At 40.9% G+C, this 19,315-nt stretch overlaps 1 protein-coding gene across 3 annotated transcripts in view; it reads right to left on the reverse strand.

Annotated features, from left to right (window-relative positions):
* si:dkey-34e4.1 (carboxyl-terminal PDZ ligand of neuronal nitric oxide synthase protein) overlaps positions 1–19,315 on the reverse strand; it is a 48,757-nt gene that overhangs the window by 16,952 nt on the left and 12,490 nt on the right. For all 3 annotated transcript variants that reach the window (XM_035608551.2, XM_035608552.2, XM_035608553.2), the window contains exons 3-7: positions 5,654–5,746; positions 5,477–5,535; positions 4,211–4,319; positions 2,794–2,935; positions 1,092–1,255 (exon numbers count right to left, since the gene is read on the reverse strand). In XM_035608551.2, the coding sequence (XP_035464444.2) occupies positions 1,092–1,255; positions 2,794–2,935; positions 4,211–4,319; positions 5,477–5,535; positions 5,654–5,746 (567 nt within the window). The remainder of the gene's footprint in view (positions 1–1,091; positions 1,256–2,793; positions 2,936–4,210; positions 4,320–5,476; positions 5,536–5,653; positions 5,747–19,315) is intronic.

The raw sequence follows: 19,315 nt of genomic DNA on the forward strand, positions 1-19,315 counted from the left end.
TGCCATCCTCCTCACCAAGTACCCTCTTTCCACTTCCAACCTCTTAGAGAACTGACCAGATGAAAAAGTTGGTCACTGCTGTGACAACGGTCCCCCACATGCCCTACTCTCGTTTTCTCTCCCCCTTGACCTCCAATTCGCTTTAGCCAGTTTTGAAACAGTTATAACAGCCACGAAAACCCCTACCCGACCCCCTCTTCACCAGCCTCCGAGTTGATAGGTAAGAGAAAAAGAATGGCCAGTCTGCCCAGAAACAAGGACAATATCAAATCTAGCATTCAATCCTAACTGCCAAGATAATTGGACGGAATCTTTGTTTACAGGGTAGTGTTCTTATCGAGTCAACCCCTCCCAACTCTGTTTTATGAGAGAAGCTAGACTGCATAAGAAAGGAGGTGGAGCTGCCATTCGAATATTGGTTTAATAGTTTCCCTCCAATGCAAGATGAGATCTCATAAAAAATTTGCTTCTTTTTAATATATGGTGCTACAGCTTAACTCCTGTTCTCAATATGCGTTCCTGAATATATAGAAGCCACCAAATACGACTTTACTAAACTCCTGTTTCATTTGTATCGACTTTTTAGTTATTGTTGGTAATTTTAATATACATGTTGACCACCCCCTGGATAGAGGCACGAAAGAACTGCTTTGCTCTTGATAACTATGGACTGGTAATTACACACCTGGCTGACAAATGACATGGAGTTCCCCAAGGCTCCGTTCTGGGGCCTATGTTAGATATCTACACACTTCCACATGATCAGATTAAAGAATACAAAACGTGCGACCCTTAATTATGAATATTCAAATTACATAACCATATTACCAGGGACTGATCCCATACAAGCTCTGAGCAAGTGCATTTCGCAAACCAATGACTGCAGTTCAGTTGGTAAAAACAAACCAGAATTCTACTATCAACTCGGCATAAAGAGAATTAAAGGACACTCAACAGAGTGAACATTGTATTGGCCTTTCTGAGGGCAGGACTTCAGACAACTAACATCAATCTCTGGACCTCATGAATCATATTACCCTCAGCATTTCAATATAGAAAATAATATCAGGTGTGTCCTAACAGTATCTTACTATGATGGTCTGTCCAGGTTTGACAACATTGAGTTCAGCCAGACTCTGCAGAATTTCAGTGACTGCCTTTTCACAAAGTGATGTGCCAGCTAAAGAGTCATCTCCTCGTCTCCCATGTTTGCCCTCCTCGTCATCCTCTCGCTCTGCTCCTGTCAGTTTACGACCTGTAGAGGGAAACAGAGACAAACCGCAAAATACTTTTTAGTTGATTTAGTAGTCATCAGCCGGCTAACTTAGCTTAACACAAAGACTGCAAACAGGGAAATGGCATCAAAATCTACAAGCAAGGACCTCTAAAGCGATCTATGTCACATGTTTAGTTAATTCTGTAGAAGGATTTGTTAGAAAGTAATTTCAAGTGGTTGAGTGACAAACTATGTCTTGCTGCAGGCCAGTTGCAAAGCAAAGTTAACCTGCTGCTTCAAATTGGATACTACTCCTAAAATTGGTAAGTTATCATGTGTTTGTGCAAGGTTTTGTTCATGTTTGTAGAAGTGCTCTGAATATGCCATTACAAAAGGGCATACAAAATAAATATACCATAGCCAGTTGCACACTTCACATTATACTGATGCCATGTACATATGTTAATACTTCTGCATAAATATAATTTATATACTAAATGCAGTTTGTTGAATTTAACAGTCTTTTGAAAGCTCTTTAATATCCAGCTTAGCGGTACAGTAATGAATAAGTGTCTCTGAACAGCGTACCAACACGGATGCTTTAATCTATACAATTAAGCCTTAAATTAATGCCATGTTGGACGGACTGTATTTTTGCCCTCTTGATCCTCTCTGCATGTCACATAACTCCAGCCCAACAACCAGACAACTATTCATTCACTGTGCAAATTACAATCATTACTGGTAACACTGGCAGCCACACGCTCCGGCTGTCCAGTGATGTGCAAGTTGTAATCACAGGAATCGTTCCCATCTCCATTCTCTTTATCATGTGAAGTGAAAGCCCATTTAGAAAACACTCAAATCAAGATCCTGTCCCATAAATCTGTATACATTCCAGTGTAAGTAGACATGCACGTTGTTTCTGTTTGATCTTTGTGCTTAATCAGTGAGTGGTGATGTTTGATGGATCAATTAGGCCATAAAGAGCTTGGTCCTCATATGGATAAAATGAAGGCTTAAGGCTTATACACCACATTTACCACAACATTGTTCAGACCAAATTAGAGGCTTTGCTGAGAAAGGTTGGATTATTGTTTTCGTGAAAAGCCACAAAGACATTCTTATACTCAATTCACCAAACACTTAAGACACATCACATTTTATTGTAACAGTTATAGAAGATTTGATTGGTTTTACATTTTTGGCATATAATGTTAGATTTTATGCTAGACACTAAATATTGGTAAAACATTTAAACATGAAAAGATGGGGGCCTTTAAGAGACAGGAGCTAAAACAAGATATTTCAGACAGAGGCTGAATAGAGGAGATGCAGGAATGGACAGTATGAAGAAACTGATATGTTTACTCATAAGAGCATGTCAACTTCTCAAGTAATAACCCAAGTTGAAAGCATGAAGCTGAACATAAGCATAATATGTCTCCATTTTACTTTATTACACAATTCTGTGAAGTAATGAAAATCAGCAATTATATAAGAAACCAACATGTGTATTATTATGTGAAAGAATAACCTGTGCATAGCAGAAAACAAACATCTCAGATGGGCCTCACCATTATTGCTGGACTCCTCTGCGGACTTGTCACTCTCCCCGTCTGCCTGTCCGTCTGCATCCTGCTCTGCATGCTGCAGACTCAGCTTGTGGCAAACCTCAAAGGCCTGACCGACTGTCCGCACAATACGCATGGCCTGCGTCTGACAAGGAAAGGAAGTGGAGTGGTTGAGAAAAAAGGTCACAGGTCAGAAGAGTCAAATATAAAATGCATGCATCTTTTCACTCAGAAAAAAAACCTGCTACAGTCTTTGGATGGACTTGATATGCACACTTGTTCAGTCAGTGCAACAACAACTACAGAGACACATACAGCAAAGACTGAGGGGAGATTTGAAGACATGCTTGTCTGAAAATGTAGTTGTAATCCTTTTCCTCGAGCGCGTCCATTTTGCATTCACTGCATGCTGTGGATGTGCAGTGCTAAGCCACCGGCTATTAACTGAGCCACAAGAAAGTCAAAATCAAATTTAAAACCAAAATCGATTAACTCAGTTGACAAAATCAGGAAATTAATTGTGAGATAAAAGATAAGAGCAGAGAACGCAAAATAACAAATTACCCTCAGTTACAATAAAGACAAATGCCTTATACTCGATATGCAACATCTCAGGTCTATTGATGTTGCTTTAATAAAATTTGTATTTCCTCTTTCTTCATGGTGATTCAGAAGAAACATTACAATCTATAGCTTGAAGTTAAAGGAATAGAACATTTAAATTTTGTTGCTTAGCGATAGATGAGAGAATTACTACCACTCATATTTGTACAGTAAGTATGAAGCTACAGCCATAAACAAAATAATTTGTTTAGCTTGACAATAAACACAGGAAACAGGGAGACAGCTGGCCTATAGCTTTAAAGCTGTGTTCAGACAGAGCAAAGCAAATTTTCCCCTTGTGGCATTTGCATGAATTTGACTGCTGGACCATTTGTGTTTATTTTGCTCCCAACAGCCAATGTAGCACAGTAGCTGTAAACTGTTGTGGCTAATAACACTTCATAGAACTGCAAGATAAACTCATCAAATTGTTCTGCCCACGGCAGATTCATGTCTAATTATTAAGTCACCATATTCATTTCCATCGACTAATCATGTCCCATTTTTAAATTCTTTGCATCTCAGAGGAACACAGAGGAAGTCACTGCTCCAGGCCAAGAAATAGAAACGGCACAATCTGTAAAACCAGAACTTTAGCACTTTGGCTTTTGTACAGATTAAATAAGATAGGTTAATGACCTGCTGGCTCTAGTTTAATACTCCGCATACAGACATACTGTAAAAGTAGAGGCATGGCTAATAGAATAAGCGGTTTTCCCAAACTGTCAGAATATTGCTTTAATTATTGTAGTGTAAATCTAAAACGGTGCACGTCTACAGTCATACAGGAGGTTGTATGGCTCACATTCTGCTGTACCTTTTTCTTTGATTTAAAAACATTACATCTGAACGAGTTATTGGAGCCGTCTCTTGCAATGTAGCTGAAGATCTTCAGATCCTGTGAGTCATGAGACACGTAGAAAATCCTGCAAAACATAACAGCAAATTTAAAACGGTAGAAGTTACATAAACCTAAAATGTGAAAGATGTCGCTGCGTGATCCAACACTTTATCCAACATTAATAGTGTTATAATTACAAAAATCTGACCTAATGCACACAAATCATGTAAGGAGTATTCCCAAATACATGCCACTGCGGTACAGTGTACTGTCAGTGCTAAAAACCAAGCACCACCACAGTAAAGTCTGGGGAGACGGGCAGAGCAAAGGTTCAGACCTGCATCTTCATCTGCACTGTTATAAAACAACCCCACTGGGAACCTGGTAAACAAATTATCATCATCTAATGCTTTAAGTCACATAGTACACTCGCGCACGGACACACGGACATTTACATTTATCACAGTCCCTTGAGGTGTGGCTGAAGATCCTCCCCCAGATGCAGTTTATGCATAATTTACACACTTCATGTAAAGACACTTGAGAATCTGTCACCCACTTTCCATCTCTGAAGGTGGCCTCTAGCTATAAAATTTTAAAACTGACATTCCTGTAAGGAAAATACATTATTTCAGAATTCTTAGCACGAGTGATACATCATATCTTTTATCCATTTTCTAAACACTCCATCTCTTTTTGCAACAACTAGTTGAACAACTACGGCACTTGACGTAGTTTTTCAGCGGTGACAAACCCCCTCAGTGGTTTAACCTGTGACTAAAATGGGATTGAGTACATTTTCTTTGGGCACACATACCGAGATATTTTTGAACCTAAAATTTAGTTGTACATTTGGGTCTCAAAATACCAAATACAATCTGAGTGTAGAACTCCACCCTAAAAAACAAAAACAAACATACTTAAAGTTTATGAACATGTGCTCTACCAACTACATGCACAAGCTATTCATTTTTCACGATGCTGGCTTATGAATGTGACTGCATTCAGCATATGCAGAACATTTGTATGTTTAAGTATGGTTAAGTACATGCAGTGGCCGATTTCCAATGTATTATTTACAGTCTCCTCACAGTAATTGATTTGGTTGATGCTAAGAACACGCAGAGAGCATGTTTATTCCCCCGGACACATGAATGCAAAGACAGTGAATTGTATTCTATTGTATTTGTTTTATATACAAAATTAAGACCATTCTTTTATCACAGATCAGGTGTGACTGACCTGTATATGGGATCATGCATGATTAGCATCTTGCTCTCATCCCACGTCCATTCTTTTCTCTGTATGAAAGAGACAATCATGTTTAAAGACTGATAAAGCACATGAAGAACTTATACAGTTATTAAAACGCAAAAGTTGGACAGATTTAAAGCTGAAATGCTCAAAGAAGCATCTTACCTTCTGTTTCTTCCTCAGTATGACCTTAACGCCATCCACAGACACCACAATGCTGACCTTCTTCTTTTTGATGTTCTTGGCCTTGAATTCATACTGAGAGCAGACAAAAATAATACATTAGAATATTATATAAGAGGTAGACAGACTGTTCAGGCCAATATATCTGCTGATTTTGGTTTAATGGCAATATTCAAAATCCATAATGTTGCAACACCAACATTCGACAAAAACAGAGACTAAAGGACTAGAATATTGCTGTGCCCCTGAAGAAAAAGAATACACTCATGTATGATACATCCCATAAGCATTTAAACAAGAAGCAGTTTTGAAAACTCATTGGCAGCTCATTTACAAAAAAAAAAACATTTCCATAAGAGGGAGCAATAACACAAAGCAAACAGTGTCTAATTACTAAAGAGGAGTGCAAACTTGTTCTTGCAATCAATTTTTAATATGCTCCCAGCTCAAGGCCGGACAAAGGAGAGAAAGACACCACACACACAGACACACACAAGTTGTAATTACAAATTGGTTTATTTTACAGAAGTGAAAAGCAAATTACAGAATACAGTGGTCAAAATACAACCAAAACTCTAATGCCGTGGAAGCCAGTAGCGAAAGAGGCTGACGGAATTTGCACAATGCAATGAAAAGCAAGACATCTTCAAATTCGCATTCGCTAGGACTGGCAACATTTTAGGGAAAACACTTAATCGATCATCAACACTTGCAAATCATTTTTCATGATCAACTAATCAATTAATAGACCTGAGCGCATGTCCTGAGCACATTTGGCATGATGACAGGATTAAGGGGGTTCAAGTGGGGACAATCGGTCAACACTGGACCGCGGCACTTCACTATATCAGCACCTTTGAATAAACTGGCAGCTCACACAGAAGAGAGCTTTGATGAAGTCTGCTGAATACTTGTAGCCAAGCAAACCAATTTTTTTTTCTGTCATGCCGGTGAGATGAGAAAGGACAGAGAAAATTGGACGACAACTAAACAAAAAGTGCCTAACACCATTACACCAATTATCAAACGGAAGGTTACCCGTTATGAAGTATGTTATGAACTTTTTTTCCCCCACAGGAAATTAACATGGGGCTACGTACAGCTGAATCAACTCTGCTTCTCAGGGACACGAAAGATTAGATGCACCAGCTAAATAAAAAAATAATTGAAGTAAAATGCCGAGGATGCGGGTTTGTCCGAGTGGTTCTCAACAGCTGCGTCTGCACCGAGGGGACCGACACGTTTTCCACCTCGTCAGCTGGCCAGGGCTCTCCGCCGAGGAACTTCGTGAGTCTGGCCCCGTCGACTCGAATCAGCGTCACTCTATAGAGTCAAGCCGGGTTCCGCTCTCGTGAGGTGTGTGACTGTGAGGCTGCGGTCGCGGGTCTGCGCACTTTCAATGTGCTTAACAAACATGAAGGAACATTTTGGAAAAATTGTAACCGGGATCAAACGAGACCCAAATGCGGCCACGAGCCGAGGGCGGGTAGTCGAAAAGAGATTATAGTTTTGATTAATGTTGAATGGCTTACATACGTGACGTGGCAGGTCAAACGGGGAGGCAGTTGCAAAAGAAAGAATCCAAAAACTCAAATGAATAAGGAACTGGAGTGCGAGGTAAATACTAAGGAGACAAACACCTGAAGTGGGAGCACAGAGACTAAATACACGAGGGAGGCTGGGGCTAATTGGACACAGGTGGAACACATCAGGGCGGGGCAGACAATCACGAGAGCGGGAAAACCAGACAAAGACAGGAAGTAAAACAACCGAGGACGCAACTTCAAAATAAAACAGGAAATGAGTCACTTAGGAGCACAACTGTGACAAAAAAAGGATTCGAAGCGAAAATCAGCTTCAATTTGCTCATGTTGCAGCTCATCTTAGCAGAAGGAATTGAAGCAGGGGCAAAAAAGGCTCATATTAAAGCCTCTAGGGGCCCTTTCACATTTAACTTGTTTTGTCCAGCCCTTCCGAAACCAACGGAACCAAAATCTTGTTTGACCAAAATAGGTGGCCTCGTTCCAAATCAATCGGAATCATGGTTCCATTAGTTTGCAGTGTGGAAACCTTTTATGATAGTTCATACTTTCGGACTGATTTCTGGAAGTTGAGATGGAATTTAACAATGTAGAAGTAGAGGAGAAGCAATGTAGGGAGGACAAGACCAAATATCTAATCGCAATTTTCACAGCTTTGCCTGCAGTCTTCGCCCGCCAAAGATATAATAATTGGACGATGCTGATGTTCATTTGGCGCACTCGTAGTTGTGTCTAGTGTTGTGCCTGAACTCGGTGATGCTGGTAGCAATACCATAATGATATTACAGTGGCAATGAAATTAACTAAATGAACTGGTCCATTCATTTTCTTCATTCAAACTGAAAGACTACTACGCTGATGTCAGATGCTCACTCGTCTATAAACCAATCGATGTCAAGTACAGGTGGATGCATCCCATTTAGGTGACAGGACTTACGTATGCATCAAACAAAATTCTTTAGTGTGCGTTCCTAAATTGCAGTGTGAAAACAAAACTAACCAGATCAAATATAAATAATGAAACAAAGACATGAACCTTGATCCAGGCTTTCAGGAGTGAAAACGCCCTTAAACAGTAAAAGCGAATGGTTTCGTCTCCAGCCAGAGCGAGAAGTTAAGGGGGGAGAGAGGAGAGAATGGTACTGTAGGTTTAAGAGCAAAATGGATGTCAGCATGGAGACAAGGCAAAGTTAAGAAGAAGAGAGAGGATGGGAGGAGAGGTGAGCAGATAAGAGGAGACAGGAGGAGAGGAGGAGAGGAGGTAAGGGAGACAGCTGTTGTTATGTAAGGACCTCATGCAAACTTTGACCTTTCGGTACAGCTACACAGTGCTGTCGTGCGAAAATTAGCTGAGCGTTATGAGCGAGTCAAGACCTACCAGCCTTGACATGTTCGTTTGGCTTTTATTTGTTCTGTGTGAACCTAGGATATGTCCTCACTATCTGTGAATGTGTGTACACGCCGACAGTAACTAAATGTCATGACTCAGCCGTTGTTTGTCACAGGCGTTCCTTCAGTACCTCCATGTTTCCATACTTTCTTTCAAGCTTCCCGTGTCTATTTGCAATGCCCCGCTCTCCCTGCCCCGGATGCATGGTGATTACCGTTTCAGTTCTCTCATTATACAGCACCGAATCCAGAGAGAGCTGATTAAAAAAGAGAAAAGGTTTAGACTCCGAGAGGAGGAAATGTAACCACAGAGACGGAGAGAAACGCTGCCCAGGGTTTCAAGACGAGGAGTGGAGAAATGCTCCTGCTGCGAAGTGAACTGGTGCAAAGTTGAGATTAAAGGAAAGTGTCAAAGTGTGAAACCCAAAAACCAGATGGGCTTCATTTCAATCCATTGCAGTTCTTCTTATGAACCCTGTGCAAAATCCACTCATACTAAGGACACAATATTTGCTCTGGTGCGAAAAATGAGTTGAGACAAATCAAAGAAAGACTGTGCAGCCTAATGATTTCTGGGCATCAACCTGCCAGACAACCTCCCTGACGAAACGGACAACATGCAGTCTGACTGAATGCATTCATTTGCAAATGAGCACTTAATAATTAAAGTGTAAAAACAAACAAGCTTTATATTTTCCAATAATTTTACCTCAAATCAGTTGGTTAAAAGGGAGAAAAGTTTCCATCCAAAATGAGCACAAACTTAAATGAAATCTCAAGAAAATTATACTGCTGTTTTATTTCTCACGGAACTTTTGGCAGCATGTTTATGGTCAGTACCATTCAAACAAGCAAAAAACAAATTGAACTGTAAGCTGTTAATGAAATAATTATAAATTAACATAAACATATGATGCCGGAATGTTGTTCGAGGCTTAGTAGACATGTAAATAGGCATTTATTTGGTATGTTTACTGTAAAATATCAGATCGGATTTTACTTTTTATTCATTCCGATATCCGATTCCAGTCATTTAGGCCAATATTGCCCCGATACCGATATGGAATATTCGATCGGGACATCCATAATTAGGAGGTCATTGTGATGAACAGCTGGCGGTGCTAATTCTCCAGTCAGCTAATTGTGTGTCAATAAGATGACATGATTAGAAAAGCATCAGTCAAACCATGTAAACAGTCACAGTCAAACAGTGAAAAACAATGAGGCAGTTAATGGAGATCATTTATGCTTATTTCATACACCAGATCACACGTCTTGTTTGCCAATGTTATTTCAATGGAGCGGAAGCATAAGTAGACGTTGGATGTAAATGCATGTAAATCTTGATTTTATTTGTTAATTCAGCTGAAAATATGCATACATATACACACCTGGTAGTAGTTGACTTTTTCAACCCAATACTTTTACTATGTTTTCAGTCCAAGAGCAAGTTTCAGCTATTTTCCACTACCACAGCTATACTTTTTGTTATGCTACAGAAGGCTGAGCTTTCGTCTCAAGATATATGGAATGATATCTGAGACATTACTCAATAATGGGAGTAATTTTCGCTTGTAACTCATATGATCAATACTTTATAATCAGTGCAGTGCTCAAAAGGACTGTGTGACTGGCTATAGGTTACATGCCAGACAAAGTCAAGTAAAAATGCAAGTCAGTCAATGTATTTTTTAACAATTGGTTAAAGTGTTTTAGCTGGCAAGCTCACACTAGAAAAGTTTAGCCCTTTTCAGACATGAACTCTGGAAAATATCGGCAAAATTGTGTCCTGACATTTTCCGGAGTTTGCCGTTCACATGTGAATGCCGCGGGGAGATTGTCTGAGTCAGATGCGTTCAATAGGACGTGACAATAACTCAATGACTTTTGATTACGGTCATCAACACGCCCTTTTCCTGCTGTATTCTCACATGGGCTCACTCTGACATTCTTCAGGAATTTTAATGTGGGGCTGACAAGGTTGGGAGCAACGTTTGTGTAACACATGCAGTCCCTCCAGAGAAATTCGGGAGAATGAGCTGCTCTCCGACACGCACTGAAGTCCAAACAAGTTAGCTATGCAGCCGTGTCAGAGCCAGGGAGGGGCATGCGGAGAAAACAAAACTCACATCTGACGTGACACAGGTCTGGGTGAGAAGAAAACACTTTCAATACACAGATGACCCACGAATCACAAAGTCTAACAAACCTTCAAATCCGAGCAACTATACCCCTACGAAGCACAACCAGTGTCAAAAATCACTCACACTGAGCTCTTTTATAATTCAGCGTTTATGCCGGCATTCTGCTGAGCTAAAATGGGATTTTGCAACTTCATCCAATGTATGAAATTTTTATATATTTTCTCTGCTTCGGTGCAAAGTGTTTTAAAATATTCAGGCTTTTTAATGCACTTGCATTGTTGTGGGTTTTCTGGTGTTGACAGGCGAACCAACAATTAAAAAAAAGCTCATGACATTCATAAAGCCTGAGCATGTCAGCAAAGAAAAAACTTTCAGCAAGGGGTAAAAAACATCCCAGAGAAGAGGTCGGGTTTACTGTAGTCCGCCGTTACAGACTTCAAAATTCTCTGAATCATGTTTGAGAGATTTAGGAAGACAGAATGTAAGAATACGAGTTGTGATGAAAGGTGTATGACAAATATGTGGATTGCACAGGCATGCAAAGCCTTTTATTTCCTTTTTTTTTATCATACAGCACTTGGGTAGTTTTGAATGTGCTTTATAAATAAACTTGACTTGACATTAAGCTCTAAGTTCTAAGATGCTCTTTTCAAAGATTTGTCTTAAAACTACACCTGTACTGCCGACTGTGTGTGTGTTGCAGTGCCACAGCGACGCTCAAAGCGCCGGGCAAGCAGACGGAGAGCATCAATTTCAAATCCTTCTCGGTTTGGATGTTTGCATTTCATCCGTCCGACTCATCAGTCTTGCCAGACAGCGTAACAAATTTCCGTCAGCGCTCCTCTCTGCCATCAATTATCAAAGTGTCAGACAGAATAGTGATGTTGCTGTTGCCGTGCGCACGAAGTGAGGAAGGGAAAGCTGGCCATGAACCCAGCATCATAAATTTGAAACGGCGACAAAGATATTACGAGATCAAACTGGAGGAGACAAGAGGTCATTCACTTTTTATTAGGAACATCGGAGCAGGCCAAAATAATAGAATGTGGTGTGACAGTTCCAGAGCAGTTTCTCTTTGGCATGAATAACCAACAATGAGCAAAAGCAAGCCACGCTACTTCTTGTATTTACCTTTTATTACATAAATTGTACAAAATGAGACTATCCCATAAAAATGGCTTTATGTTGCTTTGTTTCTAGAACTAGGTGAGCAATATTAACTAAATATAGAACCACAGTTCAATCTGTCTCCACGGTTGACAATCTAATTACTAAATATCAAAACTTTATTCTGTCAACGGTTTGGGATATATTATGCTTATTCAATATCATACTGAGAGTTAAATTATAAGAGTGATGCCAAGAGCTTTAGCATAAAAGCTGGAAATAGAGGGAAGAGAAAACATGCACATACAAGCAACTCTTTACATGACAACAAAAACAAAATGTAAAAAAAGTGAGCTTTTAGAGTTTTATTGGTTATCCCCTTATTCCTTTAAATGTAAAGGGTGATGCTTTGTTACCACTGGGAGGCAGACTTAAATAAATCAATTGAAATGAAATTGATACATAAATTGGAAACCTATTTACTGTAGATCTAAACTTTCCAGACACTCTTATTAACCACTTCAAGTGTTTTCAACAGGTATGATTATGAAAACGGTTGGTGACGTCTTTGTTGGTCCCTGGACACCGAGTCACACTCCTCTCACACATTAAGCAAAAAGAAAAACTAATCCAGCGTCAAAGACCGTGAGTGAAAGGAGGCTCGAGTCTCAGAGGGAACTATAGAGCATGTGTCCCAGGACACGAGGGACTCCAGAAAACCACTGTTATGATGTTATGACGTCCTCTTTAATGTTATTTGGTTCAAGCTTCAAAGAGATTACAACGGAAAAGTTGGACAACTTTGTTTTCCCCCCGCTGTTCCTGTTTATTTTTAGAGAGAGTAAATAAGAAGGATGTGAGGTTTTGCAAACCAAATCAGGGAATGAGAAATTTTGGCCAACCCCCCACTCCACTTCCAATCCTGAAAAGCAGTGGAATGCAGGGTGCATTGTGGGTCACTGTTGCTCCCTGTAGTACCATTGAATCCATACAGGAGTCCACAATAGGCCCTATAGATCGCTACCTAGCAACCCCTCCATTACAATTCCCTGGATTTGGGGAGCTTCAAGGAATTTCACTGCTTCCCCCCCACCCTCAAATCAGGATACAAAGAGACGACTGTTGGGAACAGAACTGAGATGAGAAAAACGACATCTGCGAAAACGGGCTGGTATTTAACTTGAAAAGGAAGAAAAGAAAAAGGTTTCTTGGAAATCAAAGAAAGCAGGAAACGATTTGAAATGAAATTAGCAAACTGGAATCCTTTTTCAAAAGGAAATCACATTTTGCCGATGGAACAGCTGCATCTTACAATGTCCAGTTAATTTTACAAAGACGTGATGCTGGGGTTAACTAGGGGTCAACTGATATATGGCCTTTTCCATGCTGATACTGATTATTATTATTAATCTAAGAGACTGATAACCAATATTTGTCTGCAGTAAAAAAGTGCCACAAGGTGTCAAAATTTTGAATAACACAAACTCTTAACACAAACCTTTGTTGAAATGCTTTAAAGAATATCTTTAATGCACAGAATCCTTCGACATGACCTGAACACACAAAGTGCAGGGAGCTATCAGCAGCAGTATTAGGAGGTTGAACAAACAAACATGAATGGGACATTGCTAAAGGTCAACGGCTGCATCAGAGCCAAAGTAGCACATTTCAAAAAATCTTAGTATGTTATCGGCCAATCAGCTTAAAAGATGACTGACAAAGCTAATCATAAAGACATTGTGAATATCGGCGCTGATAACCGGCCAGGCCGATAGTCGGGCGACCACTAGATCGTTTGCTGCTCACCTGGCCTCTCTCTATCTCTCCATGTGATGGTATTTTCAGACAAGCCCCTCTTTCTCTCAGCCTCGCGGCCAAACCGGAGGACTATGTGACTTCCATGACTTCCCTAACCCTAACCCTAAGGAGCTGGCACGTCTCACCGTTAGTCAGCAGAGTGTGTACGAGCGAGCAATTACCTCGACAGTCACGGACAAACGACCTTGGCCTACATCAGAAATGTTTGTCTGCATGCGCACCGGGTAATGTGTGTATGTGTGGAAAAACAGGGACGGAATGAGATGCAGCAGCTTGATAGGCAAATAAAGTGAAAAGAAAGTGTGTGTGCGCGCACACATGCATTTAGATGGTTGCTGCTGCCCGTCTCTGCCTATGTAAGTGGGTTCCGCCCGAGTGCAGATATTATGGATTGGACATCTGCCCTCGAGTCTTTTGGCAGCCCCCAGTGAGCAGTCGCAGTCTGGTCCTGTGGGGGAGAGAGTGCTAACAGGAAACTGTCTGCTTCAAAAGGCTGCTTAGAGGAGGCTTCTCAATGACAGCGGGGTCACATGCAAGACTACAATCTACAGCAAGGGCGTAGGATTCCTGGGGCTTTTATTATGAAAGAAACATCCGATTTTGCTTCAGATTTGACTGAAAGACATTGTTGCTGTTATTGTCTGTATATTCTGCTCTTGTATACTGTTTTTTCATAGTAATCAATTTAGCTTTTCCCCCCAGTATGTTATAAGGGCCCCGCGTGCGACAGCCTGGAGGCTGGCGAAGCCCCTATTAGAATCGATCCGATTCCTTTTTATTTTAATACTCCGCATTGAATCCCAATCTTAAGGGGCTAAACGTTCTCAGACTTTCATGAACCTTTGCCCCAAGTTCAGTCGTGGCGAAAAATTTACATCTTTCGTGGTGTTCGCGAATAGGCGAGCCAAAAATGGCCCAGAGATTGTGTTTATCCCGCATGTACGAAATTTGGGAGGCAGATATATCCTGTCATGTAACCTACAAAAAAGACTCTTGGAGCCATGCCCTATGACCAACAAGAAGTCGGCCATTTTGTTTCCAAGTCTATTTTTTGTCATTTGACATGTTTCATGCTTAAACAAAACCTCCTACAAATTTCATTATTAGTATATATTATTATATATTATTATTATTATTATTATTATTGAGTTAGTTATAAGGTGCTTTTAGATGTGCACTGATGTCCACATATTTTCCTGAACTCTTCCAGAGGGGCTCTTTGTGAGAATGCAAATGTCCGCAAATGTTGCTCTGGACATTTTCCAGAACTATTCCTGCCAGCCCCAGAGTGAAATTTCCTGAAAACGTCGGAGTGAGTGAGCCATGTGAGAATGTAGCCGTAAAATCAGAATTCACAGCCAGCGATTGGGCGTGTTGATGAGAAAACCAGATGCTGCTATCCATGGCGGGATTATGATCATGTCCTGCCTCCTGCATGCTCTACCCAGGCGCCACAGAATGTTCCGCCAATGTACCTGCTGTTGTGAACGCTTCGGACTCAGACAATCTGCTGCTGTATTCATCATATGTGAATGACAAACTCTTTGCAGACTTTTTCCAGAGTTCATATCTGAAAACGGCTATAGACAGATGAACAAACACAGCTGGCACTGGCACTGCACGAGCTCCATCTGGGAGCTACAGCTGTGACTTTTCCAGATGAATGACTTTCCTTGCATATATACTGCAAGTGCTTTAGTAGCGGCTGATGGAGACAATTGAATAAACCGTGGCTCAGGTTTAATACAGAATGTCTGTACAGGAAAAGAGAAACAAATCAGGGCTCCCAAAACTCTGGGAAGCCATGACAACGAACCGTGTGGTACTCTTGACCGGATCATCATAATGTTCTTCCATATCGAATTAAAACAGCAAGGTCAGGAAGAAAAAGATGCGGGATGAGTCAACCCATACTGCTGGAGTGGAATCAAACTACACTTGAGGCAGGCTGTTTCAGAGGAGGCAGCTAAGCCCCGGTGCAGGCCCAGGCATGCACGCCTTTGAGTGGCTGCGCCTTCGCAGTGCGGATGGACCCACGCCTGAGTGGTTCGCTGACAGGCGCAACGGAAGGACAGCTAAATACCCAGAGCACTGACGGTGGCTTCTCAGGGTTAGTCACACGGGACATGGAGGAAAAACAAAGGAACAACCTGAGCATGCAAACACCCACCATCGATGACATGGGCAGAAGGTTTCGAGGTCATTAACATTATTTTGTAACTTACAAAAACTGCAAGTGATGTAACACCGACTTATAATCTCATCTGTGTTTCAGACAAAAGAGCTCAAGATGAGCTTCAACATGTTTCCAAAAAACGCGTGATTAATCAGGCAAGCCCAAACTTCTGAAGAAGCGAGGGAAGAGCAGAACTACACCTACACCCGCAGTCTTCACACGAATAATAAATCAGCCTAATCCCGTTCCAAGTTATTTCATTGAGAGACAATGCTGTGCCTCGCCTGTAAAATGAAAATCTGAGCAGCATTGCTGAAATGAAAGAAAACTACTCACAATGTGTCAAATCATTGACATATTGTCACCACAAAGAGTTTGGATTGGTGTCAAAACGTCATGTTAAGGATAATTGCTTGAAGATCTACACAGGTTTGATAATGTTGGATTGTCCAGCAAATGCCCTGCAAGAATCAGACAGTAGTTTGGATTGACTTAGGGTTTGTGGAATTAATTTTGAACTCTAATAGTCAGTTAATATTGTCTCATATGTTCTTGTATTGTCTATAGTCTTTATCTGTAACCTGTGGTTATGTAATATCAAATTTTTGTAAGAGTGAGTGAGTGAGTGAGAGTGTGTGATTATGTAAATGACTGTCTGATTATATAATTTTTTTAATAAGCATGTAAGAAAAATAAGTGACTACATACAGTGACAGTGTTTGTTAATCAACGAATGATTGATTAACAAATCATCCTACTGACATAATTTACTCTTTTTTTTTCCACCATGACAACATTGCAGAGCACATGCTCCTGCTTGACTTGATAATCAAGAAGCCATAGCCATTTTTTATGCAAAGCATTTGATGGCTCCAGCTTCTTCAATGTGAGGATTTGATTTGATACCAAACCGCATATCTTTGGTGTATGTACTGTTGAATGGACGTAAGATGTCAGACACTTTGTGGAAAAAACAATTAATTGATTATTTAAGTAAAACTGGCAGATGAATTGGAAATAAAAGATAAGTTGCAGCCCTATGAATGATAAATATTGCTTTCAACTCAATCTGAACAACATTCCCTGAAAAACGAGGGTAGTGATGGATTATCTTTACCCCCCAGCTGTAGGGAGCAACAGTGACACATGCTCCTGCTTTCTAGAGCATGTAAACAGTCGCATATTATTCATGAAGAGCTTCGCTGGCTCAACAAGTGAGGCTGTCTGGCTATCATTCAGGATTAATCCAGCCAGGAGTATAAATGACAGTCGTTTTTAGTCTACAGACGGGTACTTATTTTACACAGAATCAATCAAAACTGGAGTCAATCTGTGTCTTAATGTGGACGGGCTGGAGGGCTGAGGGGCTGAGTAGTTCGGCGCAGGGGCAACGGAGCATCCTGCAGCAAGTGGTTAACACAGGGACCAGAAGGATGGTGATTGTGGTTCTGTCCAAATGCACCAGTCTGGAAAAGCACCAGTCAGAGTAATAGGATTACTGGGACAGTAAACGCTGTCAGTTCACCAGCCCCTAAAACCCCCTTAGCACCCAGGGCGGGGGGGGCGCAACCATCACTGATCTACATCGATGTCATATATATGTTTAGTATGAGTCAACACGAAGATCTTTTGCAGCAGTTTCTCCACTTTGACAGTTCTGAACTAGAGTTCTCGAGCTGAAACATGTAGACAAATGACGGATGACAGAAGCACAGATTATTGAGCATATAATTCTTCCAGTGAAAAAATATGGATTAGATAATAACCTGGAATCTGTTCGAACTAACCTCTGCATTCGATTAACCCGGCTCACATTTCAACTGCAGCTCTCCACGTCTGCCATCGGCCAAACAGAAAACACAAATGCGAATGGGCAAGGACGCTACGGGAGCCTACAACTGGTGTAACTGAGGTAACATGGTGACAGGAGACCAGGGAGAACAATAAAACACGAAAGGCAACAATAATTAAGGTGACATATCGTTCAATAATGCAATGAATACAATGTCAGGTTTGAGGCCAAAACGCTTAGCCTCATGTTAACCCTGCTTTGGGGGAGTAGACATGGGGTGTGAATCAGGGCCGCCATCTGTGCCATACATGCAATTATGTCCCAAAAAGCCCCCCTTGGAATAGGCTTTAGCAGTGTGTGAGAGCTTTCATGGAGCTCAATCATGAGTAGCTTAAATCCATGTCTGAGGGGACTGACACAGCTCCTCATGTACCACACTACACCAGCAACCTCCACCTGTTATGTCCAAACTGACATGGACTGTGTTTTACTTTTAAAGCGCTCTGCTGCACTTTAAATGGACTACACTGCATTTGACAAAAAGACTAAAACTGTTCTTGATTCTGACAACAGAGGGGTTGGGAAAAGAGTGCCACACCACATGGCACTGATATCATGCTTCCTGCTGTCTGCAGTAAGCATCAATCACTGTATAAATTCAATACAAAGTTACACCCAAAACAAGTGCTCAAATCATGGCACCACTCGCAAAATATCTGCATCTGCTGTGTATCAAGTGCCGTAGATCACGCCTGCATCCATTTTATTAATATGATCAACTAGCTTATTCAGTTTCTTCATTTGTGGGGCTAATCAAAGGTTGGTCTGGGGATGAGTTGTGCTCCGAGCTGAATGCATGTCAGCATCACAAGGCTTAAGCTGATGCTTATGGGAATGCCATCAGTGTTTCAGGTATTTGGACACAAAACCAAAGTATTCACAAATGAAAATGATGGCGCTAGATTAAAATTATGGGGTCACTTAAATTATTACAATTTATCCCAGGGAGAGTATGAGGATTATGAATATGTTTGCAAATTACTATGACAATCAATAGTTGTTTAGACCTTTCACTCAATACTGCAATTATGATCCTTTGGTCTTGTCTAGAGCCGCCAAGAGGTGGACTGGCACAAAATCATGGTTCCCAGATGATGTTCCCTAAAGACTTTAGCACCGCATGTGGATTAAATCACCTGGGAACCATGATTGATGTTATTACAATAGATACAACTTTTGCCACTAGGATGACTAAAAATGTAGGCTATCTGCACCCCCATGCTAGAATTAAATTCATTCTATATTTGGAAAAGGGAAACACAAAGTGTTGAAGGCCAGTCAGTCACTGTTTGTGTAGGATGTTCAGGATATTTATTTGGATGGATCATGTTGATTTGACCTTCAGGATTGATTGGCTGGTGTAATAGTATCCATAAGTGACAGGAGTTTGGTGACAGAGATCTCTTTGTTTCATATCCACTGTACTGTGAGCGTGAGCAATGGTTATAGGGGAAAGTGAGTCCAGTAATACTTTTAGCTGAGATACTGGGGCCAGTATAATGTCAAGGAGTCTTAACACTGCTGTGCTTGTTTTATGTAAGGTGAGACAAAAGGGAACCAGAGACAATGGGAAAGACATCAGAGGAACTCAGACTTTACTATAACCCCCAAACACAT

This window comes from Scophthalmus maximus, chromosome 20 (genome assembly GCF_022379125.1).
Source record: "Scophthalmus maximus strain ysfricsl-2021 chromosome 20, ASM2237912v1, whole genome shotgun sequence".
Lineage (NCBI taxonomy): Eukaryota > Metazoa > Chordata > Actinopteri > Pleuronectiformes > Scophthalmidae > Scophthalmus > Scophthalmus maximus.